Consider the following 25,856-nt stretch of genomic DNA (forward strand, 5'->3'; position numbering starts at 1 on the left):
CTTCACTGCGGAGCCTTCCCACGTCTCACTACCCCTAATATAGTACACCATGGTATGACTCCGACTCAATCCGACTCCGCACGGCATTGTTGTGCGCGTTGTGCGGCAGCGTGTTTGTTGCCGATTATAATTGCCGACAAACTACGCAAAAGATGTTTCGCATTTTTTTTTTCGCAGTAATTTGTGCAAGAATTATAAAATAATTATATTGATAAGTAATTGTATACACACAAGAAATATTTACATTACATATTTTGGCTGCAGAACACGCCCAGCGGCGCTGGCACGGTTGAAGCGTACTTGTAGCAGACGAGACGCGGCCTGTCCCGACTGCTGGATAATCGATACGGGACGACGGCGTATTCGTTCATCATGGCTGTCCTATTTCACTTCCAAGTGTTTAAGATTATTGCTCTTCACTCCGTTGTCTTCGTGCTTTCAGTTGACTACACTTTGTCGGCGGAACAAATCACAGGTGAGCAAGCCTTGCTTCGTGCTCTTGGCTTCACGGGGCTTCGTGCTCTTGGCTTCACCGCTTAGCGTAGCTATAGGCTTGTACGAGCCACTGCTTGGTATCGCATACATAAAAGCTTATTTATTGCTAATGGTTGCATTGCTAATTGCTAATGCGTGACGGTTGTAACTGTACAAAGCCGGTTTTGTTAAAGGTGAGGCTCGTCCATAAAGTTTAAACATGCCCGCAAGTGGTTTATTAAAAGTTGGTGCTACTACAACGTAACATCGACAATGCACGACGAAACACCACGTGAAAGTCGAAGAGAAAACTGGTAGATGCTACACTGGACGAAAGGGTGAAAGAAACCGAGCTAGAGGTGGAAGAACTTACGATCCAAGCCGGGCAGCGAACAGCGCGCCCCAGATACCGAAGAAGAGACGTGGATATATTGCGCCGTAATATGAAATAGGGAAGTTGATAAAAGCAAACTGTGCATTAAAGTGTCCAGTAGACATTATCGGCGGTGAGCTTTCGCGACGCTAAACAAAAACAAAACGAAGGAAGCTGCAATATCAACAATTCTAAGTAATATAAAGTGGGCCAACACGGTGTTACTTTCGTTTTCTATTTCGCATTCTCTCGTTCAGTTTTCCGGTTTCTCGTCTTGCGCGCTGTTGCCCCCCTATCGTGTCAATTGCATATCTACAACGAAGGCAATTAAGAAGTCATGTGCTACCGCTGGCGGACTCTGTTGCAGAAGGAGTAACAAATAAATAAAAGCCCCCAGTGAGGTCAGTGCGCCAACATATGTACTGCGGCGCGTTGCGAAAACACGCGCCTGACGCCACGGTCAGTTCTGCGGCCGGCGGACGGCGCGCGTAATTCAGTTACGGTAGGTGCTTTCTCAAAAGGAGTGCCGCGATGGAGGCACAATAAGCAAATAACTCTTGCGCGCGGCTGTATTTATTCAGCATGTGCATATATATGTTTTCCACTTTACAGGTGTTTCGACTAGTCATAGTTTTACGCAACCTTTTAACGCCGATCGGACCCGCGGTTGGTAGCTTAGTGCACTATGGCGTAGCGCTGCTAAACTCAAAGTCGCAGGTTCGATTCCGGCTGTGGCGGCTGCAATTCGATGGGGGCGACATGCTGAAATAGCAGCAGGTGGTCAAAAGTGATCCGAAGGCCCCCACTATGGCGTGCCTCATAACCACAGTGTGGTTAACGGGCCCCTGAAACGGTTCGGACAAATTTTGTAGACGCACCATTCGCAGCGGAACTTGTGTGAAACGTATCATATTAAAGAGCTACGGATCATTACAAGTTACCCTCCTCCATAGTCACGCGTTTTCTCCTCAACTCGTCCGCCGAGTGATCGGGACACTAAAGAGAAAAATGATTTCTTCCGCATCAGTAAATTACTTTTCTACGACGCCAAAAACATCACTCTTACCACGATAAGACACTTGGTAAGCCAGAAAAAGCGCAAGAACGAAAGACGGGTGGCGACGCCTCCTTGGAGTTCCTGCACCTGCTCGCTGTGACGTCACGGATTTTGATGGCACCTTCTAGGGCCTATTTAATTATATAGCGTTACAGACTGACTACATTGTGTTCTAAAGGAACCTAATATTAAACACGGCAAGTTTCGGGAACCTTTACTCAGCCAACGCGGCCCAAAAGCGAAAACATACTGTCGAATCCCTGACGTCAGACTGACGTACCGGCATCGGGGTTTCGGCGCGAAATTCAAATACTCATACTTCGACCTTCCTTTTCTCATCTAATAATCACTATTATCTTGAAATGACTGCCTTCAGGGTTCTCAAACAATGCTTTATTAGGTTAATCTGGTTTATTGTTTCGCTTTAGTGTGCCTTTAAGTGTAGTGAGAAATTGTTCTTGTTCATTGCCTTTCTGTTGCTTTCCTTTTATAGAAACAAATTAACATTCCAACTATTACGAACATCATTTGTTCACCAGAAAGGTGGAAAAATTATCGATGACGCGCCCTGGGCAGCCAATCGGATAGCTCGCCTACATGACGTCAATTCGGGTATTTACGTCATATGGGTAGGGGCGGCTGAAAATTCCGCCGAGCAGTGTGTTGCGATCGGCAGTGATGTACATTTTTAAAACCTTATAATAAATTTCACGCTTTACGCGCAGCACTTACATGCGTCAATAATCAGAAGGACCTACTCTAACGACTCGGTACGTTTGTAGAAAATCGTCAAAATCGTTTCAGGGTCCCTTTAATACTCTGGCTCGTAAAACCACAATATATATATATATATATATATATATATATATATATATATATATATATATAGTGAAGGAGACGCGCGTATGAAGAGATTTATTGACGTTTCGGCTGAGGTCCGGCCTTCATCAGCTTATGAAGGTCGGACCCCGGTCAAAACGTCATTAAATGGCTTCTACGCACGTTCTTCACTGTCCATATTTGCCCGAACCAAACAACCCTTTTTTATGCTATATATATATATTGTCAGCATTATTTTACCCCTTCATCTTCTTCATCTGTATATATTCATCATCATGGCCAGCGTCATCGTCTTTAGCCCGCGACCTGAGAAACAAACCGTTGAGGCTTAACAGCTGTCTCGCAAGTGGTGGGGCAATATATATAGGAAGGGAAACTGAGGGGCCCGATTTTGATCATAAGCCGATCGAACACAACTGAAAGGGACCCTGAAACGATTTTGCCGATTTTCTACAAACGTACTGAGTCGTTAGAGCAGGCCCTTCCGATCATTAATTGACGCATCTAAGTTCTCCGCGTAAAGCGTGTAATTTATTATAAGGTTTTAAAAATGTACATCGCTGCCGATCGCAGCACACTGCTCGGCGGAATTTTCAGCCGCCCCTACACATATGACGTATAAATCACCCAATTGACGTCATGTGGGCGAGCTATCCGATTGGCTGCCCAGGTCGCGTCATCAATAATTCTTTCACCTTTATGGTGAACAAATGATGTTCGTAATAGTTGGAATGGTAGTTAATTTGTTTCTATAAAAAGAAAGTAACAGAAAGAGAATGCACAAGAACAATTTCTCACTACACTTAACCTTCGGCACACAGCAAGCGTCGTCTGCTTGTGTTACAACGCGTTCCATTTTGACGAGAGCCCAGCGGTCAGAGTCGGTCTCAGTCTGTTCGCGAGCACTATGATTGGACTTTGTTGGTCTGTGGACTGCAAACGTAGCGACTGGCAATATGTCAAGCAGCGACATCGTGTCCCTCTGCAAGGCACCAGACGAGCGGACTGGCTGCAGCGCATCGGACGGCCGCTATCCGATTGGCGCCAGGATTTGCGCGTTTGTGGTCGTCAATTTACACCAGAATATTACTAACGCAATAGCGTTTCGCGAGTCCGGTATTCGGGTAATGAGCAGAAGCGCAAATGTGAATGGATGGATGGATGGAAGGTAGGAGCGTCCCCTTTGAAACGGGGGATGGCAGTTGCCACCATGTTCAGGTTTTTATTTTTCTTTAACTGTGTTGTAATTTATTAAAATTCGCCATTTTCTTTAAATACGTCTTCCTACACTTTTAACCTTATGTCACCTCTCTGCTTTTGAGCCACCAATCCAATCGCCTTTTGCTAATTTACACCGCATTTTTTTTTTTACTATTGGTATCTCTGAACCCTAGGGCCTCAGGAAGTGTGACTGTGCCCGCATCGACATCGGGATGGATAGCATCACATTTTAGTATGAGATGTTCTATTGTTTCTACAGATTTACCGCACACAGTACATGTGTCTTCTTCTTCGTTAAATTTCTTTTTATAGCTCCGCGTTCTAAGACATCCTGATCTAGCTTCTTGATCTGCCTCTTGAGTTATCATAAAACGCTTCCTTCCTGATCTGCTGTTTCCAGTATCGATGTAGTTCCACACTATGCTTCTTTTCCATTGAATTTATCCAGTTTTTACCTTCCGCGTTTCTAACCTGCCGTTTAATGCTCTGTCTTTCTCCGTCCTCGTGTCTCGCATACTTACTGGTTAGCTTCCTAGTTCTTTTCCGCCATTGTCAGTCAACGCTCTTTCTGTATAGGTTTTTTAATGCCTTAGCTGCCCACCTGTTATCATCCAATTTCCTCTGCCGTTTTTCGTATAGGATTTTACTCTGAGCTTCCCGTGCTTCGAACGATGCCCAGCCCATATCCCACTGTACTGCTTCGTTTGTGGTTTTCCCGTGGGCACCTAGTGCTAATCTTACAACAGCTCTCTGATTTACTTCTAGTCTCGACTGAACTTCTGTCCTTAAACGCAGGACCGCATTCCAGAAAGTAAGCCCCGGCATCATTACTCCCTTCCAAATACCTCCAGTACCTCATACCTGTTGTACCCCCACAATGCCCTATGTTTAATTATCTCGGCATCTCTTCGCCCTTTTTCTATGAGAGACTGTTCGTGCTTTTCCGTGTACCTCTGCCCTTTGTTTATCCATACCCCGAGATATTTGTATTCGGCCACTTGGGGTATTACATGGCCTTGTATTGTAAGCTCCTGATCAGTTGTATCGTTGAAAAACATCGTTGTATCCTTGAATAGTTGTATCGTTGAATGGTCTGCACGGTGTAGCTACCTGGTGGCACGGAGCTCAACCACACACAGTAGCAGTAACAAAATGTATTCTTCTTTGCTGCTGGTGTAAATTTTTCGCAGGAGTGTAATCGTTAAAACGTTGTTTTTGCAAATGTTTCAAATGTTTTACACTTGGTTAGAGCAATATTAGCTTTTGTTTGGCCGGTTAAGCTCTGCGCCAACGGTTGGGTGGCTGTACCGTGGAGACCGATCAGGCAGCTCACGTACGTCTACACTAAAGTTCCTTCATCAGCTTGAGTTTATTCCTCCACCGTCGCGTCGAAACGCCCGCCTAGCCTGTGATTACCGGAATACCAGACACGTTCGGCGGTGCGACAGAATGCTCACAACGCACGCTGCCTCGATAGCTCTCGCTCGCGGTAGACTGCCAAACAGCTGGGGGAGAGTTGAGAAGCTTCGCGCGCTCGCTCCAAGAGAACCGGAGGAGACGACACGACGTGCCATCATGACGTAGAGCCAGTGCAAGCGGAGCTTAGCCCCGGCCGATCACTCGGCGAACGAGTTGAGAAGAAAATGCATGGCTATGGAGGAGGGTAACTTGTAATCGTCCGTAACTCTCTTAATATGAGACGCTTTACACAAATTCTGGTGCGAATGATTAGCTTTAACTGTACCCTTCGCGTCTACAAAATTTGTCCGAACCGTTTCAGGGGCCCTTTAAGTCTGCAGTGAAGCCCTGCACACGCCCTAATAACCTGCACCCACTTTTCCTTCGCGAGACTGCAAATAGTTCGTACTTCAAACTTTGCCTGTTACCTAAATAAGGTGGTAACCACAAAAATACGTTGATAAGCGTGTAATTTTATGCGTTTTCACTCATCTATTATGGTGGAATGGTGAAAGATTAATTCTTTATTGAACTAAAATAAAACGCTCGCTTCGCTGCAACTATTTACTGTCAAGTTTCACTTCAGATGGCATTGAAGATTCATGAGTAAAACGGACTCAGCAGTGAAATTAACTGTACCGTGGACTTTTGAAGAGTGAAATGCTCAGACTCTATACACTTTGTCCATACCTATTGCACACCTCATCGCTTCCGCCGATGAAAAGACTCTTCAAGAACAGCAGACGCTCCGGAGGTATCAAGTGATGCCATTTTAAGAACGTCACATGACGACGACTTCGTTTGCTTCTGTGATGGGTTAGCGGAGTAACATAACCCCGCGCAGTCCGTGTGCCTTGGTTGCCAACTGCGGTTTATTTAAAACAGTTGTATCCTACTATATAGCCATACCATAATCCAACAAACAAATACACCAAGACGTGCTGCGGTTGCTGGCTTGGTGTTGGCCTGCTAAGCACGAGGTCGCGGGATCGGATCCCGGCCACGGCGGCCGCATTTCGATGGGGGTGAAATGCGACAACACCTGTGGTACTTCCCCAGGTGGTCCAAGATTCCGGAGTCCCCTACGGCGTGCCTCATAATCCGAGCGTGGTTTTGGCAGGTAAAGCCCTATTATTTTAACAAGGACACCAAGGACAACGTAGGGGAAATTACTTGTACTTATTAGTTGAATTAAAGAAATTATAAATTAATGGGAATCTAAGTGGATGAAGAAAACTGGCCGCAGGTGGGACACGAATCCACGTCTTCGCATTGCGCGTGCGATGCTCTTACCAATTGAGCTACCGCGGCGCCGCTTTCCTATCCACTTTCTTGGGTATTTACGTTTATCTGCTAGAACTAACCCTGGGGGTGTGAGCCAGCGCCACCACTCACAAGCCTTGGCGGCGGATTTGGAGCACCCTTTCTGCCACAGGTGTCACGTGTACGTGAACTTTTTGGGTGAAGGCAGCTGGTCAATAAACCCACCCATGCTACCTGAGTCCACCCGAAGATATCTATGAATGCTTAACCTTATCCAACGATGAGGGAATCAATTCGCCATTCACACCTGCGGAACTCACCACGGCGCTACAGCAGATAAACGTTCGCAGTGCTCCTGGACCTGATGGAGTGACATGGTAAATTTGGATGAACCTCGATGAAGACGGCAAGGCAGAACTCTTAGCTACCATTAGTGACGTATGGACGGCAGTGTCATTGACTTCAATCTTCTGCAAATTGCTGGAAAGACTGACACTCAACAGGCTGAACTTTGTGCTCGAAGAGAGCGAAGGGAGCCCTTACTTTGATGCAGGTCAAACAGGCCCGGGCCTTTGTACAGCTTGTGCCAAATGAGGCGAGCGACAGCCACCCGGCGGGGTAGAAGGAAAGCGCCCGGCATCATGGTGGCTGTCGATCTCAAAAAAGGTATTCGATACGGTAACCCATGACGCCATTCTGCGTATGATAATGCAAGCGGGTCCCGGAGAACGAATATGCAACATATTGAAAATCTTTGTGGTGGACCGCACCTTTGAAATTAGAACGGGGACAAGGAATGCAACCCAATTTAAGAACCGCATGGGTGTGCCACAAAGGGCCACCCCCTCGCCTACCCTTTTCAACTTAGTGATGAGAGGATTGGCCACCCGGATCCGGCGAATACCTAGTGTCAGAAGCACAATATACGCTGATGATATTACAATATCGACCGACCCAGGGGCCCCTTTCCACACAAGTGAGAAGCGCCAGGCCGCAATACAAGAGGACTTGAAACAATAGAAGAATTTCTGATCACCACCGGAATGCAACCCTCCCCGGAAAAGACCCAGTTCATTCCTCTTTAGGGCATACAAAGAGAACAAGACAAGGTGACACTCAAGGTGGGCCGCAAGGATATTTAACGAGCTCCCAAGAGGCAGCTGAGGATCCTGTGAATCCAGATACATGAATCAGGCGGATCCAAAGCATGGCTCTGAAAACTCGAGCAGCTATGGCGCCAAGCCTTGCACCTAATTCGTTGTATTGCGTACCGTCGCGGAGGAGCCGGTAACCGCACCGCGCGTACCCTGGTACAAGCGGTGTTAACTTGCGAAGCTTGCTATGGCGCAGTCGGCATCACTCTTGACAAAACGACAGGGAGAGAAGCTAGAGAGTCTTCACCGAGAAAGTCAGACAGCTATGAAAAGCCTCCCAATACATACAAGAGTGGAGGAACTCTATAAATTCGCCGGTCTGCCACCGATCAAACCGATTCTCGATTTCCGGAATAAAGTACACGAAGTCAGGCGAACGCTGTCTGCTGGAGGACGCAAACTTATTGAGCTCAATGGACGACAAATTTACAGCGTCCCAAATGGTAACTTCGACATTCAACCTAAAATACCCTCCTGGGAGGATACACAGCTTAGAGGCCCCAAACCTATTCTACGAAAGGAAGGAACTACACCTCGACAAGAGGGCAGCCACCGCAAATCGCGCAGTTGACCCAAACGGCGTTTACAATGACGCCGCGTGGGAAGTGGATGAGATGCTAAAGGCGGCAGCCTTCACCGACTGCGTGGAATCAGGAGGAGACCTCTTCAAGTATGCGGAAGCTCCACCAACATACCACATCGAGTTTTGCGCAATTTACCTAGCTGTTGAAGCTATAGACAAAGCACTAACCGAGGGAACAGACGTCAGAGGACACTACAACATATACACGGGCTCCTTAGAACGAGTAAAAGCCCTTTCGGTGCCGCCCAGAAAAGACACTTGGCCTGCCGACATTAAAAAAAAAAAAAAAAAGAGCGGCCGTGGCTTAGCTTGGTTAAGCCTGGTGATTGCGAAGCAATAGTGTGTTATTCTCGGATCAGCTGGTAGTATGGCTGGTGGTAGTCTTGGGTTATGCTAGTGTTACGGCTTACAGTGAATCACCTAAGCACCAGCACGTCCAGGTGCATGTCGGACTTGAGCACGCCGTTGGCGAACGCCCGTATCGAGCTGAAGGGCGAAAGGTCCAAGTAGCGCATGATGACGTTCTCGATGCTCGACACCCGCCGAACGTCGGCGGCTGCGAGGAGGCCGCTGCTGATGTCGCGACACGCGAGGATGACTCTGGCGCCGCGCCGCGCCCCTGGTGAGAGGAGCGGGAGTTAGGCCGCCGTTGGTGGCTACCGCCTCGCCTCGCGACGGCGTGAGATTGGGCCCCGTTTTTACACAGCTTGTGTGACGTCACTCTAGGGCACGTGGTGTGACGTCACGCAGCGAGGTCACGCTAAAGGTCAATGGTGCCTACCACCGCCTCGCCACGGAACGGGCTGAAGTGCGACCTAAAGTAGTATTGCCTCGCAATAAAAGAAACGTGCGCAGCTTGCACTGGTGGTGCAATTAATGCTGCAGTCAACAGCGGAGCTTGTGATCACCTAGCTTTTACGTGGCTAGCCTAAGTTGTTTGTAGGTATTGCGAGGTTATGCTAGGTTTTGCTAAGTTGTCTCGGCAGGCTTGACGCTGGAAGTTTTCGAGCAGTCACAGACCGGGATCCCTTTGTCGGTGACGTCGAGCGTTCAGGCGCCGACTCTAGGGTTCCCTGGGCTGATACTCGGGATCCTCGACGTAGCCTCTTCTCAGCCGCAGCTTCGGCGCGGTGTTCCGGATCAGCTAAGCGGCGACGCATCACTTCTCGTTTGGCATTACGACGCTCTTCCTGGTAAGCCGCTTCTACTTCGTGCGTCCGGACTTCGGTCTTCCCATAGTAGCAGCATGTACGCACGCAGTAGAGGACGCGAGAGGTGCGTCGCCGTGCCGGCCATTCCGAGCTTTTACTCGCCTGTGACATCACGACTCCGCCCTACGCGCGTGGGGTACGAGGTGGCTCGGTGCTCTCGCAGGTGGCTGCTAGGCTACGCGAGGAGGCGCACAGCTGGGCTGAGTTTTCTGGTGACGCTCCACGGCGGAACTAAAAACTTAACAGCTCAGCTGTTAATGAATGCATGAATAAAGCCTTTATTTTAAAGAAGGGGACGGCCCTAGGCCGCTGATGGGGATTAGGAGGGAAGGGAATGTGGGTTCCCAGACTGTTGGCTGAAGCACATCTTCATCTCAGTCTTGAATCTTCCGCTTTATGCAGGCTCAGGTGCATGTTCAGTTCCGTCGCTCTCACATGGGTTGATCGACCCCTTCTACACTACTCGAAACAGGCCACTTTGTCTGCCATATGTCGCAATGGCTTTCTGTGTTTCAGGGTTAGCTTGTATTGCAATTCCTAGTGTTCTAATGTCTCCGTGTAGTAAATGCTGAATGTTGGATCTCCCTTGTGAAAAAGCTGCACAGCTCCAAATGAGGTGTTGCAAGTCTGCTCTGCATGACTCCTGGCAATGTGTGCATCGGGTATAAGTCTTCGCAATCGTAGCTTGTCTGGGTTGGTGCCATTTCTCGAGTATGTGTGGTGTGTATGCAGCGTTGGCCATAACCTTATTCAAAAAAACCTCTTCCGGGCGAGTAAGCCCGCCCTTTTCGTCAAACACATGTACTGGTGTAGCTTCTAATAATCTCCGTTTACTGTCTGCTTTTATTTTAGTACGAATGTAATGCATCAGTGCTCTGCTAGGAGAGCCTTCGGCCAATATCTTTAGGTATGGATTTTGGTCCGCGGGGTTTGGCGAGGAAATGGAGTGTGGGGAGCTGTACGCGTAATCAAGCCCACCCGCTTGCGCGGCAGCTGCGTGAGCGGCTGCGTTTCCCCCATCCGTGCCGGTGTGCCCCGGTGTCCATAGGATTTCAGCATTTGTCTCATTGTCCTGTATTCTCTTTAGCTTTTTTCTGGTGTCGTTGGCCACCGCATCATCTGTCGTAGGCCCCGTTAATTCGGTCTCTGCTTCGTACGAATCATTAAGAATCCGATAATTATTTCGCACACTCTGCTCTACAATGTCTCCCATTTCAATGGGAATGGTGTTGACCACTCCCCATATAGCTAAGAGCTCAGCGCGCAAGGTTGCACCCCCAGGAAGCTGACATGTGTGATAGCCATCGTGTTGGGGTGCAGATGTGCTAACCCAGGCCATGCCTGCAATGTCGTTTGTGATTGCAGCGTCCGTGTAGATGTCAATGGTGTGCTGCGGCGTTATTAATTCCAATCTCTTTTCAAATACTTTTTCTAGCTTCCGCGTTTCGTCTGGCGATAGGGCGTTGTTGCCTCCGTATGCCCAGTGGTGCTTCCCATGGTGGCGTTATGGTCGCTTCCGCGGGCTCTGGCTTCGCATGGACTTGTTTATCCCATGCCATGATCTGTTTTCCTTGGGTCGTGTTTTCCAACCGGGATCGCATTCGAATTCATGCTTCACTGATTATGTCCCGTATGGGTAGAATCGCTACGAGGTTGAGCAGGTCCTCGTTCCTCGTGTGCTTCGGTAGCCCAGTGATAGTACGGAGGTAGGCCCTGTGTAACTTTTCGATGTCGCCGAGGTCTCGTTCAGAGAATTCGTACACGGGTGCCCCGTAAAGAATCCTTCCAACCGCGACCGCTTTTGCAAGTGTTTGGCACGCTTTCTGACGCGCTCCGTCATACTTGCTCGATATTCGTCTAACCATGTGCAACAGCGGTCTCCATTTTGCTTTAGTGTGCGAATCTATAGCTGGGGGCTGTTGCAGCTAGCAATCTGTGCTCCAAGAATCCTCATTTGTCCATTGGCCGACGTAATATCGCTTTGGCCGATGTGTAAAGTGATCTGCTTGTTTACATTGGTTGCTTTCTTTCCGTCTACGCTGATCAATTCTTTCTTCTCTGGCGAGAGTTGCAGTCCGAGGTTATCTAAAGTATTGCTAAGGCTCAGGATCGCTCCTTGTAATTCAGTTTGCATGCTCTGTATGTCGGAATAATCCGCCGCTTCCGTTTATATTGTTATGTCGTCGGCGTAAATAGTAAAACGGGCCGAAGTGTCTCGCTCAAGACATTCTGCCACACGTGTCATGGCCAGATTGAATAGCATAGATCCGAGGATGGAGCCCTGGGGCACTCCCCTATCCAAGTAATAGGTCGTCGGACTCCATCCCGGTGCCTTGCCATGGAGCTGGATTGGTCTGCTTTGGAGGTAGCTACGTATCTAATTGTATGTTCTTTGGCTAGGGTACCTGGTTGCCAGTTCCTGTAAGATGGCATCTTGTTTCACGTTATCGAATGCTTTACGCATATCGACTGCAAGAATATATTCAGGCATCTGTTTGCGAAACTTACGGTTGATCACTCTGCGGAGCAACCAGAGGCAGTCATGTGTGCCCATGTTCGGCCGAAAACCTGCCTGCGCAGGATGCAAACCCGGTTGTACATATCGATGTAGTGCTGCATTCTTGTGTGAAGCATTCTTTCTATCAATTCGCAGACAGTTGACGTTAGAGCTATGGGGCGTAGGTTAGCTGGTTTCGTGTGGTCTTTGCCCGGCTTCGGTATAGGGTAGATGAGAGATAGTTTTAGTGAATCTGGCACTAGTCCGGATTCCCAGGATTCATTGATAATTGTTAAGAGCTGTTCTTGAGCTTCATTGCTGAGGTTTCGAAGTTCTTGCCAAGTCACTCCATCGTGCCCGGGAGCTGACTTCGTTTTGCCTTGTGCAAGGGCTGCTACGAGTTCATCCAGCGTAAAGGGCGTGTCTAGCTCCTCTTTCGCGTTGTCTATCGTTGCAGAAGGCAGCGGTTCAGGAGGCGCCTCGGCAGCATGTGGGAAGGAAGTGTGGATGACGCGGTCCTCCAGCACGGCAGGCTCTTCTCGCAAAAAGACCTCCGCGAGAGGAGGTGCGCCTTTCTTGCTCCCAAGCAGGCTCCTTAAAATCTGCCATAGCCATTTTAGGCCGGGTTCCCGGCCAAGTTTCGCGCACGTTTTGTGCCACGTGTCTGCTTCGAGTTGTTGTTGGTATTCCTTGATGAGTCGGTATTGATGTTTAAGGCGCATTAGACCTTTGTGACGCTTTCCTTTATACCGGTATTGCTGTGTGAGGCGGTTGACCTTCCGCCATAAATTTGCAAGGTGCATATCCATGTGAGTTGCAGTGTCATCGCATGGGATAGTTTCTCTGGCCTCCGGCCGTGCCTCTGCTATCATAGCGCTGAATTGTTAAAAGTCCGCAAAAGAGTCCCCAGTAGCCATTCTAAATTTTTTCCAGTCAAAAAACACCGTTTCTCTCCTCTCTCGGATCTTTTTGCGATTGAGCGTAATAATTATTGGTAAATGGTCGCTTCCCCATGTCGTCGATTCTACGTTCCATTGCCTTATGAGCCCTGGAGTGGCTAGTGTCAGATCGGGCATTGTGTCCTGTTGTCGCGCGTGTAGGCCTATGCGGGTTGGTGTTTCTGGTGTGTTGCATATGTCCAGAGTTGACATTTCTATTGCATCGTGCAGTATGCGTCCTCTTGGGTCAGCTTATGCGTAGCCCCATGTTTGATGCTTGGCGTTAAAGTCTCCCCCCACTAGAATGGGAAGGCCTCCGGCTTGTGCCTGCACCTTACTCAGCCATTGGTAGGAGTCATTCCGGTGCTTGCCCTTTAGGGGTCTGTAGTACGTGGAGACTGCAACCATTGGCTGGTGGCCGCGTGGACATAGCTTTTTTGCCACAATTTCTTTAAAATCATAACACAAACCTGGTATTTGCAGTTGGGTTGCGGTGCAGTCATGTCTTACTAAAAGAGCAGCTTGGCCTTGCGCTTGTTGGTTTCCTTTGCCCTGGTGTAGTATCGTAGCCTGCTGAAAGGTTCGGTAACCTCGAATAGTGCATTGTCCCCTTGTCTCCTGTAGAAGCACGATAAGGGGTTTGAATTTTTTAATTTGCTGTCTTAGTGTGGATCCAATCTGCGTAAAACTTCGACAGTTCCATTGGATGCATATAGGCCGTGCCGTCATCTTTCATCTGCTGGCTTACGCCTTTTAGGTTCGTCATGTTGCTTCTGAATATTTCTCTGAATTTCCGTGAATATCGCCTGCATCTGAGTTTGTATTGCATTCGTTACTGTCTGAAATTCCTCCCGTAGGTTCTTTTCGAGGCGCTGGGTCTCACTGTGTATTTCCTGCCTTAGGATGCTCAGCATCTGCGCATACGCCGAGTCTTGGGCTGTTAGTGATATTGGCACTGACGGTACCTGGTCCTGCTGGATCTGTGCAGGTCCTGCGTGTTGCAGCTTTCTAAAGTTTGCCGTGGTTTTCCGACTAATTGATCGCCCGACCCGACTGTTAGAACGCGTGCGTTTTTCTCGGTTTGCCGGTGCCTCTGATTCACGTTGCCGTGGCGTTGGCGGTGGTTGCGTATCTCGTTGCTCTGGTGGTAGTCGTGCGAGTATTTGCTGCAGCATTGCTCTCAACTGCGGATTTTCTTTTCTTAGTTCTTCTATTTGTTGCTCATAGTGAGCGGATAGCGTGGGTTGTGTGGATGTTCCCGCCAGTACTTTTTCAGACCAGATCACTGTCCTCTGACCTTCTTCTATGTTCTGCACGACTTTCTTCATCTATTTCGGTGCACGGCTAGGACATGCTGAGTTTAGCGATATGTGGCCCTGTTTCTGGCATGCGACACAGCATAGCTCTTCGTCGCATTCGTTGTCTTCAGGGTGTATTCTACCACACTGTTTACAAACTTCGTCTGAAGGACAATACTTGGCAATGTGTCCCAAGCCGTGACAATTGTAGCAAGCTATAACCTTCGGTCTGTACTCATGCACCCTTGTGATCTCATAATCGAACACGAGCGTGTTTGGGGGAGATTCCGTGTTAAATGTTAGCAGAAGCATGTTTGTCTTTCCGAGCAGACGTGCCTCTAGGATAGCTGCCGTCTCGCATCTTAAGTGATCCTTGATATATTCAATGGTCTGGCCGGGACGCACCTTGATGACCCCCTGACTGTTCCGCACCTTCTGGGTTGGCGTTCTTTCAATTATAACTTCATACGTACGAACGCGACCGCTCATTTTCTCAGCTAATCGTGTCAGCGCCGCAAGCCTCTTCGCGTGTTCTTCATCCCTGACAGTAACCTTTATGCAGTTCGCTGCAGGGTCGTAGCGGAAAACTGATAATTCTGCAAGTTCCCAACTTCTTGCCGTCATCTCTAGTGCTGCTGTTATAGCCTGCTTAGGTATGTCATGCACGTGTACCTTGTTAAGTGGCCTGATCGAGAGCGCAAAATGAGGTCGACTTACCCGCTCGAGGCGAAGCTGTTCGGGCTTGACTTTTCTGTTTGGTTTCCGCTTGCTGAAAAAGGACCATCCGTTGTCCTCCTCGTTGTCTTCGTCGTTGCTATCATCGTTGTCGTCCTCGCTATCATCCTGAATATCCATTTGGTCATTCACTTGCGACTCCCTCCTTCTGGCCTCTTCCATCGAGGGACGCGCCACGGCATCTTCGGCTGCAGCTCGGCGTTCACTCGGCGTTTCGACGCTCTCAGCGCGCTTCGCTCGTCGCGCTGTCTGCATTTTGGAGGGGCTATTCAACTTTTCGGCGTCTCTAAGCTGAGGTGAGCATGGAGTTCCCGCGCTGGGTCCACTCGGGTGCGAATGCTGCTGTGGTGGCGACATGATGCCGTGCTCACCTGACCGGCCTCGCCGAGGCCGCACTCAGGCTAGGCCCAGACGTGGTTAGGCTTAGGTCAGCGGGTCGCCGTCGAAAATGTCCTCGTAGCCAGAAAAAAAAAAAAAAACGTCAACTGGAGCCGTGAAAAAGCACACCACACTCACAGAAAGTACTCACAGTGTCGTTGCTCAGTGTTTTACCCCGTTGAATGATAGTTCCACACAAGTTTATTATAAAACATCGAAGAGCGAAAGCGGGACACGTCTTCACACTCTGGCGATCGCAGCGCCCCGCTGTTAATAAAACAAGTCGCAAAGCGACTCCAATGAGAACGAGGAGTGCGCATACGGGTGGAATGGACCCCGGGGCACTCGGGTGGCGCCGTAACGGCGGAGCTCAGGCAGCGGTGAGCGCGATGATAAGCAACCGCTCGCACTCCTCATGGCCATTTACTATGCCTGCACAAATTCGAATTGATCCAGAAGAACTGAAGGCGCGGCTCAGACAAGGCAATAAAAAAAAAGCTGTCATGGACCAGATTACTCCAAACCGCAACCCGTTCCCGAACGGGATTCCCAGGGGAGCCCAAATTCTCATAATTAGGGCGATAGCTGGGGCTGCGATAACGGAAGACATTCTGGAATGGTGGCGGTACAAACAGAAAAAGAAAACACAAGATGACGACAGCGACGAAAGTACCTAGTTCAGGCCCGTCAACTGCCACTCCTGCACTACAGGGGCGAAGCCAGGCATTAACCATCTGCTGTGGGAATGTCCGGGCCTTGAAGTACTGTGCCGGAGACAAGCCTGGACAGGTCCACTCTCTCACCGACTGGATCTGCTCGCCAACACACCTGTACGCCCGGGCTGTTATCGGCTCCTTATGGGAGGTCTTGATAGCTGCGGACCTTCAGGGCAGATATCAGACAGCTTTAGTTGGGCGTCCGCAGCAGCTCTGCGTACGCAGTTAACCCGCGGAGGCGTCAGTGCATGCGCAGTACGCAGGAGCATGCACAGTATCTTGCGTGCGCTCGAAGCTTTGCAAAAGCTGCGTAGCGTCCGGCTCGGGCTCAGCGGCCTTTGCGGGACGTTCTCGCGTGATCACGAGAGCGCATTTTTCGATATCGCTCATGCCGAAGATATGACTACGGCTTGTGGTTTGGCTTCGTGGCGGCTGATATTGGCTGCACAGCTTCAGAATGTGGCATATGGCGGCGCTGAGTAGCACACTCTACTGGTTCCTACGCATGCAAGTCAGCATACCCTTGTAAGCTTTTGCGTCCGGCCAACTATTGCCGTATCGTGCATGCTCGCTACGCTACGCACGCGCAACCTCGCGCGGTGCGCACGTGGACGGTTGCGGACGCCCAACTAAAACTGCCTATTAATCTCTTTTCCCACGTAGGCCTGCGTGCCAGTACTTATAATAAGTATTTTCACTCACTCACGCTACCTGAAGGCATCATTGCTGTCGGATTGGAGACACTCGCTATGTAATGATGAAAGTAATAGGCCGGGTCATGACATTGGCCGTATATCGTAAACGGTGATTAAAGAAAGCAAATTCGCCTGAAGAAATGACAGCTAGAACACATTTCGAAGCGTTTGCATTAACCAGCATGGTTTGAAGGAATGAATTCTGGGTTTTACGTGTCAATACCGCGGTTTGATTATGAGGTACGCCGTAGTGGAGGACTCCGGAATAATTTTGACCACCAAGTGATCTTTAACATGCCCCCAATGCACAGGACATGGGCGGTTTGTACTTAGTACACGCATTTGGGGCGCGTGCCTCCCGAGAAGGTGAGGAGAGCGGTATTTGAGCTTCCTAGCATTCGGGCCCTTTCGATGGTGGCTCCTTGGGTCCTGACTCGCAGGTGTTGCTGGAGATGTGCTGATTCGGTGTGTGCTGGGAATGCGTGCACCACCCCTTTGTAGCTATCATCTGGATCCGCTACGTACACGTTGAAAGGGCGTTTCTTGCCTCGCAGCTCCATGCACGTGATTCGACGAATCACGTCCGCCACTTCCAGTGAAGGTGTGGAGACGATGATGATATTCGTTCCCTCTCGGATTCGCAGTATGAAATCCTCTCCGGTGATATTTCGCTGCTTCGGTCCGTTTCCTGTGATTTTCGTGCTGGTTGCCCGAATAATCGCTTGTGATATTTCTGTTCTCCGATATTCCTTGAGCATTAGTCCCTTGTGGGGCTTCAGTATTATCTTGATGTCATTCTTCGGTAATGGTGGCAGAGGCTTCCCCTTCCTCGGGCGCATGTTGCGACGACCGATTTGCCCGTCTCCTTTCGCGCTGCCTGCTGATGGCTGTCCGTTTATGTTATTCTTGTTGGAAGCCGTTTCCCCGTCGTTGTGCTTGACAGCCTCTCGCTGTCGCCGCGATAGAACTAACTGCCAGCCGTCCGTCGCCTGGTTGTGAGCGGCGATCTCTTGGCTTTTGCTAGTCCCCGCTTCGGAAATTATTCTTAATTAAGCAGAAAAGCGGCAAAATGAAAGCGGCACCTGACCAAGCAGCCGAGCGAACCTCTTCGTGCGGCGTCACGAGTGTCCCCAGCGGCGAAGGCGCGCAAGGCATGCCGGTTTCGCCCGCTGGGCGAACGAAACCATCGAAGAGCAGACGCTCCACTGATTCGTGACCGCGCCGGACCTTCGCGTGACAGTGTCAGGTGAATCAGCTTTTCAGATCTATCAAATATTGACAGTTATGATTCCGACGAATTCAATGGCCACGATCGCCGTTCACATTCGACCTGCCACCGACCCATGCGCTACATATCGAGCTGCAACATAAGAGCAAGGGTAGCCCTGACCACTGATTTCATATGTGCTGCTTAATTGTTCTATCTTTATTAACTAAGAAGCTAGCTTGCGGCACACAGGGTGGTTACATTACAATGGTTACAACGCCACACCGCCATACAACGCCATACCGGTCACACAGGTTCGGGTTGCCAGTTACCCGCAGTCTGCACTCGAGCACACAGGGTTGCCAGCACAACACTCTTCCCCCCTAGCTAACGTAGTCCTTCAGGTAGCTTGGTCGTCATCTGATGCGCTGAGGGTGGCCACGCTGCTCGGGTGGCTCCACCGGGTTTGAGACAGGTGATGGTGAGGGTGACTCAGCCACTGGTTCTTCCGTGGTGTCCGCGGTGTCGATAACCTCAGCTGGCAGAGTTCGTGCATCCGGATCGTCAGGAGGCTTCGGAAGCTGTGGTTGCTGGTCAATGGTCTCATTTGGCAACACCATTACAGGTTGATCAAAACATTCGTTCCACTCCCTGCGTCTTATCTGGTCCACAGGACGCTTCCAAAGGCGACCGTATATAGTACGAACCTTATAAGACAAAGGTCCAGTGATGTCGCATACAACACCAGGCAGCCACTTCGGACCTTCTCGGTAATTTCGAAGGAACACGGGCTGTTGACACTCAAGGTATCGCACTTTCTGGTTGCTTTGCTGAGACAGTTTTTTTTTTTCTGTTTGTCCATCATCTCCCCCAGCAGGTCTGGGTGCAGCTTGCCTAGCGCAGTGTGGAGTCTTCTATAGGGGCAACGACTTAAACCGTCGGCATTGCCGTTAAGCTTACCCATCTTGTAGCGAATATCGAAGGTGTACTGTTGAAGAGCCAAGCTCCAGTGCAAAAGACGACCGTTTTTCGTAGACATGGACTGCAGCCATGAGAGGGGACAGTGGTCAGTCTCTATGGTGAATCTTGAACCAGCGATATAGCAAGCTAACTTCTGCACCGCCCAAACTACGCAGGCGCATTCTTTTTCTGATGCACTGTATGCTTCCTCACGAACTGAAAGCTTTCTACTGACGTACAGTACAGGGTGCTCGTTCTCGTCATTTCTCTTTTGACAGAGCACCACCCCCATACCCCTGTCACTGGCATCACGAAGAATGAATGGCTTAAAGTAGTCGGGCGCGTTCAACACTGGCTGACTCGTTAGTGCTTTCTTCAGCATACTAAAAGCCTTTTCTTTTGCGTCATCCCACTTTACCGTTTGTGGTTCTGTTTTTCTGAGAGCATCCGTTAAAGGACTCGCAATCTCGGAATATACCGCGGGATATATCTTTGGTAATAACCCGCCAAGCCAAGGAATGATCTGATGTCCCGCTTGGTGCGTGGTTGAGGGAAGTTGTCTATGACGGTCAGTTTAACCTCGGAAGGTCGACGATGACCTTGCCCTATTACACGACCTAGATAAGCTACCTTGGCGCGCCCTAATTGGCATTTGGGAGCCTCAACCGTTAAGTTGGCCTCTCGCAGACGACACAGCACGGTTCGCAGGTGTTGCATATGGTCCGCCCATGATGAAGAAAAGATTGCTATGTCATCGAGATGGGGAAGTGCGAAGTCCTCCATTCCTCGTAGCACCTGGTCCATAAGGCTAGAGAAGCAATATGGCGCATTCTTTAATCCAAAGCTCAGGACTTTCGCACGAAAGGTTCCCATCGGGGAAATAAACGCCGCAAGCCTGCTTGCCCTCTCGGTCAACGGAACCTGCCAATACCCTCTGACTAAATCGAGCGCAGAGATGACATTAGCACTGCTCACCTTCTCAAGCCTTTCCTCGATATGCGATATCGGATAAGTTTGGTCCTTCGTGATTAAATTGAGCCTGCGCTAGTCGATACATGGTCGCGGCTCTTTTCCTGGGACCTCAACCAAGATAAGAGGCGAGGTGTAATCACTCTCTAGCTCTAACATCTTGTTTATTTCAGCGGTCATGACTTCACGTTGACGAGGCGAAACGCGATACGCTTTCGAACAAACAGGGTCCGACGAGGTTAACACGATATCGTGAACGATCGCAGTGGTCCTACCCGGCGTGTTTGAAAATACGTCTTTAAATTCAAACACGATTTCCCTCAGTTCGGCCCTTTGATTGGGATTCAACTCCGCCTGTTCTACTAACTTATCAATGGTCTCGTGAATGTCTTTTGTCTCCGTTACTACTGTTAACTCTGGAAAGTCGACAGGCATTTTCTCAGGTTGGTTATTCAACGAGGGTTCCAGGATCATTACCTTTTCCCCAACTTCAAAGCGTCACGTGCGAGCCGTCCTGTCATAGTAATACTCAGTATTGTCTTGTGCCTTACACATTTCCTGCTCAGCGATCATTGTGGCAGGGCTTACGTTCAATAACTTTCTGCATTCTGCCTCGCGAGACAATTCAGGCTCCGCTGCTTTCCTAACCTTTTCATTAGCTGGCGTACTTTCCGCCTCATCCCCTATAGGGCTGTCCTGTTCAGTACTGGTTGACGGATCAGCTGTCAAACCTGTTTTCTCCACCACTTGACATTCGTACACTGCCTTGGCCGCGAGCTCCCTTGCCTTGGAGCGAGTTAGGGCTTGCACTGTTCCCTCACTAAACCCGATTCCCTTGCGTCGTAGCAAATCATCTGATTTGTTAGAAAACAAATATGGATACTGCGGCGGGAGATGTGCCGAGACGGCGGCTTCAGTGTCCAGTACTCTGAAAGGGCCTTCAATACGAATTTTGGCCACCGGGAGACAAACACTGAAGGCCTCTACGGCTTGCCTTATCGAAGCACATTCTCCCGTGAACTGGCCTTCGTCTACGTACGACGGATGCACCACGTCCATTGTGGCTGCCGAGTCGCGAAGCACTCTACACGGTTTGCCGTTTACCACGAGGTCTCGAATGTATGGTTCTAGCAAGTTCAGATTTTACTCGTTACTAGTTAGTGACATCAACAGTAGTTTGGGATTTTTACATCCCACGGAGATATGCCCCGTTTGCTGGAAGTTGTAGCAAACTATTGGTTTCTTGGCCTCGAAAGCCTTTTTCTTTTGCCTTTCTGCCCTCTGTTCGCGTGACTCCTTTTCTCCCTCGCTTTCGACGTCACTAGTTTTTACCGAATCTGACTTTTCCCTTGTTTTATACCGACTCGACTTTGACCATCGCTTTGGCTTGTCGGGTCTGTATTTACTCAAATCCTTCTTAGGAGCTTCGTTGCCTTCGTCCGCACGGCGAGTTACGTACTCCTGAGCGAGATCGGCCACTCTCGTAACAGTGTCTACGCCTGGCCTATCCTGAACCCAATTGCTTGATGTTTACTGGCAGCCGGCGGTAGAACTGTTCTAAAGCAAGGCACTGTATTGTCTTTTCGGCATCGCCGAGTGCACCCTCTTCTGAGCCATTCCTTCGGGTTTACCTCCAAGGTGTATGCAAAATCTGAATATGACTCAGTCTTGGTCTTCTCGACTTCCCTGAACTTTCGCCTGAATGCTTCCGCTGATAATCTGCACTTTTAATGCGACAGCGTTAAGGAGCTCGTGTCGCAGAAAAGCCGGTGTCGTCGGCGTCGGTGTCAGCGGCGTTGGCCATGAGCGATAAATCCCAGAAGGCACTTCATAAATAAAAAAAAACATCTTGCAAGATGGGCTAGTGGGAATCGAGTCTCCGGAGTGTGAGACGGAGACGCTACCACTCAGCCACGAGTTCGTTCCTTCAAAACGGGACAAAATTGCCTCTAGTGAATGCGGTGTTCCCGTAGAAACGTGCCGTAGAATGTTATGCTGCGGTGTATATCGGTAATTATGACCATGTAACTTACAGAAGTCGCAGTTTCACGAGTAGCGAAGTACGTTTCCGCTACATTACTTCTGCGCTCTGTGCACACGCAGAGCCATCTTGCGGCAAACACAGAAGACCCCCTCCTCGCAATATATGGCGCTGCCCCAACACGTGGCGCGCCACTCGCCCCATGATCGCGTCCGCCATCATGGCGTGTCGAGGCCCGGCTATCTGTGCCGATCGCGGCGTTTGGCTGGCGTAGCACGTTTGAGTAGGCGGTGAGAACGGGGTGCGATAACGCTATCGCGTTCCATTCTTGAAGGCGAAGCTTAAGCGTCCTCCAATTTTTAAAGCAGATTTGCTTTGACTTCATCGAAGTACTCTGCGTCTTCCTTCCCCATGTGGGCGATAATATCAGCTAGCTCACGTGGCAGTAACGTAAGCAAGCGTTGCGACCACGTGTTTCTCGCGAATTTAGCCTTCTCACACGTGCGCTCAAACTGTACCAGAAAAAGACCTATGTCCCCTCCTACTGCGTAGGGTGCCATCAAGTCTGTCATTCTGCGCTCGCTCTCGCGTGCCTCTGTGCTAGGTCTTTCAGAATTTTTAGCTTTCAAGAGCTCAATCTCTAGGCGCTTCATTTCGAGGTCGCGCTCTTCTTTGGCCTCACGTGCGGCCCGCTCGCGCTCTTCTTTTTCCTCTTTCTCTAGGCGCTTACGCTCCTCCTCTTTCTCTGCGATGCTCTCTAGGCATTCCGTCAGTTCCTCGTCGTCTGCCCCGGTCGCTTCGATCGCCTGAATGATCTCCGGCTTTCTCTTTGATTCGGCAATTTGGAGGCCCAGCTCTTTGGCCAAGCTCAACAATTCCGGCTTCTTTAGTGCCTTCAAGTTCATGGCTGCCCTTAGTGCTGCTAAACCTTCACTTTATACAACCTTGACGTACTCAAACTTCCGTGAACGGTTTAACGAAAAATCACTGCAATGTACTTTCCAAAAAATACGTAAAAGCCAAGTGATATCTCAGTGAAGAAAAGCCGTGCACTCACCATATGCAGTCATGATCCAGACACCTTCCTTCCGAACGTTGTCGCCAGGACCAAGAGGCTACGATCTCGTAGTTGTTGTCCAAGTTGGGGTCTCCAGGGTTCCGTATCCTAATCGCTGCCAGTAAGTTTGTTGCGTACTCCAGGGTAGCGTATCGTACTGCTGCCGAGAAGTAGCGGCGCTTGCCTATCGAAGCTCGACCGACGTTACTTAGTGGATAGCGTGGCGTTGTCAGCGGGCTGCAGGAATGCGGTAGACCATGGCGACCAAGCAAGGGCGAGACGATTTCTAATGCGGAACTTGCACGGTTTATTCAAAGGTAGATGAAAGAAAAGGAGAAGAGCATGAAGTTATCAAAAGTACATTTCGGAGCCTCTTAAATAGGCTCTCTATCATCGTGGGTGGGATCTTGCTTCGTCGATGTCACGTGGCCGGCACGGAAAGAGGGCCCCTCCTCCTCTGGGTATACCGAGCTTGCTGAAGGAAAAAGTCGTCCCGCCTCCCGGAATTGTAGACGCCTGTCCGCCTCTTCTGCGCTTTGCGGGTTCGTGGAAGTTCTCTTCTAGGTCCCATTCGAGGAAAGGGCCTCTCTAAGCTCGCACGCACAAAAGAGGCTGTACACTGCGGGGCTTCCGGTAGACAGGCACACTCGAAACAGTCATGGCGAATTAGAAAGTCACGCTTCATTTCGATGAGGCCTGGTAAAAGGTCCGGTGTGAGAAAGTTCTTTGTGCACGAAGTGCCGGACCTTAACCATCGCAGGAGAAATCACGCCCCATTTCGTCGAAGATGGTCGGATGAAATTCCTGTTGCCACGTGGTGTCAGACGCCAACCCTAACAACGTGCCGAAATGGACATGCGAAATGGACGCTACCCTCTCGGCGGAGTCAGCTGAAACTTGTTGATGCTCGGTAGATATATTGAAATATAACTTTTAAATGTTTCGCCTATTCAGTATACGCTTATGCATTGCCATGAAGTACCACAGAACGTGCCAGAATTTCTGGGTATGAGAAGCAGCGTATAAAACATGTGTTTTACCAGTTTTGTAGTATGCTGGCCCTGTGTGTGATACGTTTTGTGGTGTGCATATCAATGCATTAGAAAAATTCAAACCGTCGAGGAAAGGTGTCTTGGGGAGATGCAGCCGCTTTGTAAGTGTAACAGCAATGAAAAGAAAAGAAGTTGGTGTGATCCCTTTGTTTGAACGGCGACGCAGGTTGCGACTTAAGCTGTTTTATTCACTCTTCCATAATCATACGGGAGTCTGCTCATCAGATAGTCCTGAATTATATTTCCTCGCGTGAAGTCCATCCACTTAAAGTTAGGCCGTATTTTTCAAGGTCTGATTACTTTGAATGTTTTTTTAAGAACCATTGTAGCTTGGAATTTACTACCTGCGGATGGGGTGTACCGCAACAATGTTGATGTTTGCCACAAGCAATAATGCCTTAATGGCGCTGTCGTTCATGTATGAATAAAGAATAAAGTTCAGGTAATTCGTGACACGCGCATAAATTTACATTAGTTAGCGTTTATTTCCATGAGCCATTCGCTACACCAATTAGTTACGGCTTGAAAGTCAGAGAGGACTCTATTATCTTGTCCGTTTTTTATATATTCCTTTGTAGGTAACTCAACCATCAGCGAACAGATAAACGCTGAATAGTTACTACCTAATTACACTGCGGTGTCGTGCTTACAAAACTCAAGCCTAACTTGCGTGAGTCGCAGTTAAACAAAGAAAATAGCAGGGTTCGTACGAATTCCCAATGCAGGTCTCTGAATACCTCCTGTAAACACGCTGTGAATAGCATTGGAGAGATCGTATCTCCCTTCCTGACGCCTTTCTTTATTGGGCTTTTCTTGCTTTCTGTATAGAGGACTACGGTGGCTGTGGAGCCGCTATAGATATCTTTCAGTATTTTTACATACGGCTCATCTACACCCTGATTCTAGAATGCCTGCATGACTGCTGAGGTTTCGAGTGAATCAAACGCTTTCTCGTAATCAATGAAAGCTATATATAAGGGTTGGTTATATTCCGCACATTTCACAATGACTTGATTGATAGCGTAAATATGGTCTATTGTTGAGTAGCCTTTACGGAATCCTGCCTGGTCCTTTGGCTGACAGAAGTCTAAGGTGTTCCTGATTCTATTTGCGATTACCTTAGTAAATACTTTGTAGGCAACGGACAGTAAGCTGATCGGTCTATAATTTTTGAAGTCTTTGGCGTGCCCTTTCTTATGGATTAGGATTATGTTAGCATTCTTCCAAGATTCCGGTACGCTCGAAGTCCTGAGGCATTGCGTATACAGGGTGGCCGGTTTTTCTTGAACAATCTGCCCACCATCCTTCAACAAGTATGCCGTTACCTGATCCTCCCCAGCTGCCTTCCCCCTTTGCATAGCTCCCAAGGTTTTCTTTACTTCTTCCGGCGTTAATTGTGGGATTTCAAATTCCTCTAGACTATTCTCTTTTCTATGATCGTCGTGAGTGCCACTGGTACTGTATAAATCTCTATAGAACTCCTCAGCCACTTGAACTATCTCATCCATATTAGTAATGATATTGCCGGCTTTGTCTCTTAGCGCATACATCTGATTCTTGCCTATTCCTAGTTTCTTCACTGCTTTTAGGCTTCCTCCGTTCTTGAGAGCATGTTCAATTCTATCCATATTATACTTCCTTATATCAGCTGTCTTACGCTTGTTGATTAACTTCGAAAGTTCTGCCAGTTCTATTCTAGCTGTAGGGTTAGAGGCTTTCGTACATTGGCGTTTCTTAAT

At 49.1% G+C, this 25,856-nt stretch overlaps 1 protein-coding gene and 1 non-coding gene across 2 annotated transcripts in view; one reads left to right on the forward strand and one right to left on the reverse strand.

The window, feature by feature from the left end:
- The first annotated feature begins 291 nt into the window (after positions 1–291).
- The window catches only part of LOC126520608 (uncharacterized), a 107,866-nt gene continuing 82,301 nt past the window's right edge, over positions 292–25,856 (forward strand). Inside the window, exon 1 of the mRNA XM_050169405.3 lies at positions 292–475. Within this exon, the coding sequence (XP_050025362.1) occupies positions 373–475 (103 nt within the window). The 5' untranslated portion in view covers positions 292–372. The remainder of the gene's footprint in view (positions 476–25,856) is intronic.
- On the reverse strand, positions 6,662–6,734 carry TRNAA-CGC (transfer RNA alanine (anticodon CGC)). Its single transcript has one exon. It is a non-coding gene; the product is annotated as a tRNA-Ala (tRNA).

The sequence above is a fragment of the Dermacentor andersoni genome, chromosome 3 (genome assembly GCF_023375885.2).
Source record: "Dermacentor andersoni chromosome 3, qqDerAnde1_hic_scaffold, whole genome shotgun sequence".
In the NCBI taxonomy this organism is placed as follows: Eukaryota; Metazoa; Arthropoda; class Arachnida; order Ixodida; family Ixodidae; genus Dermacentor; species Dermacentor andersoni.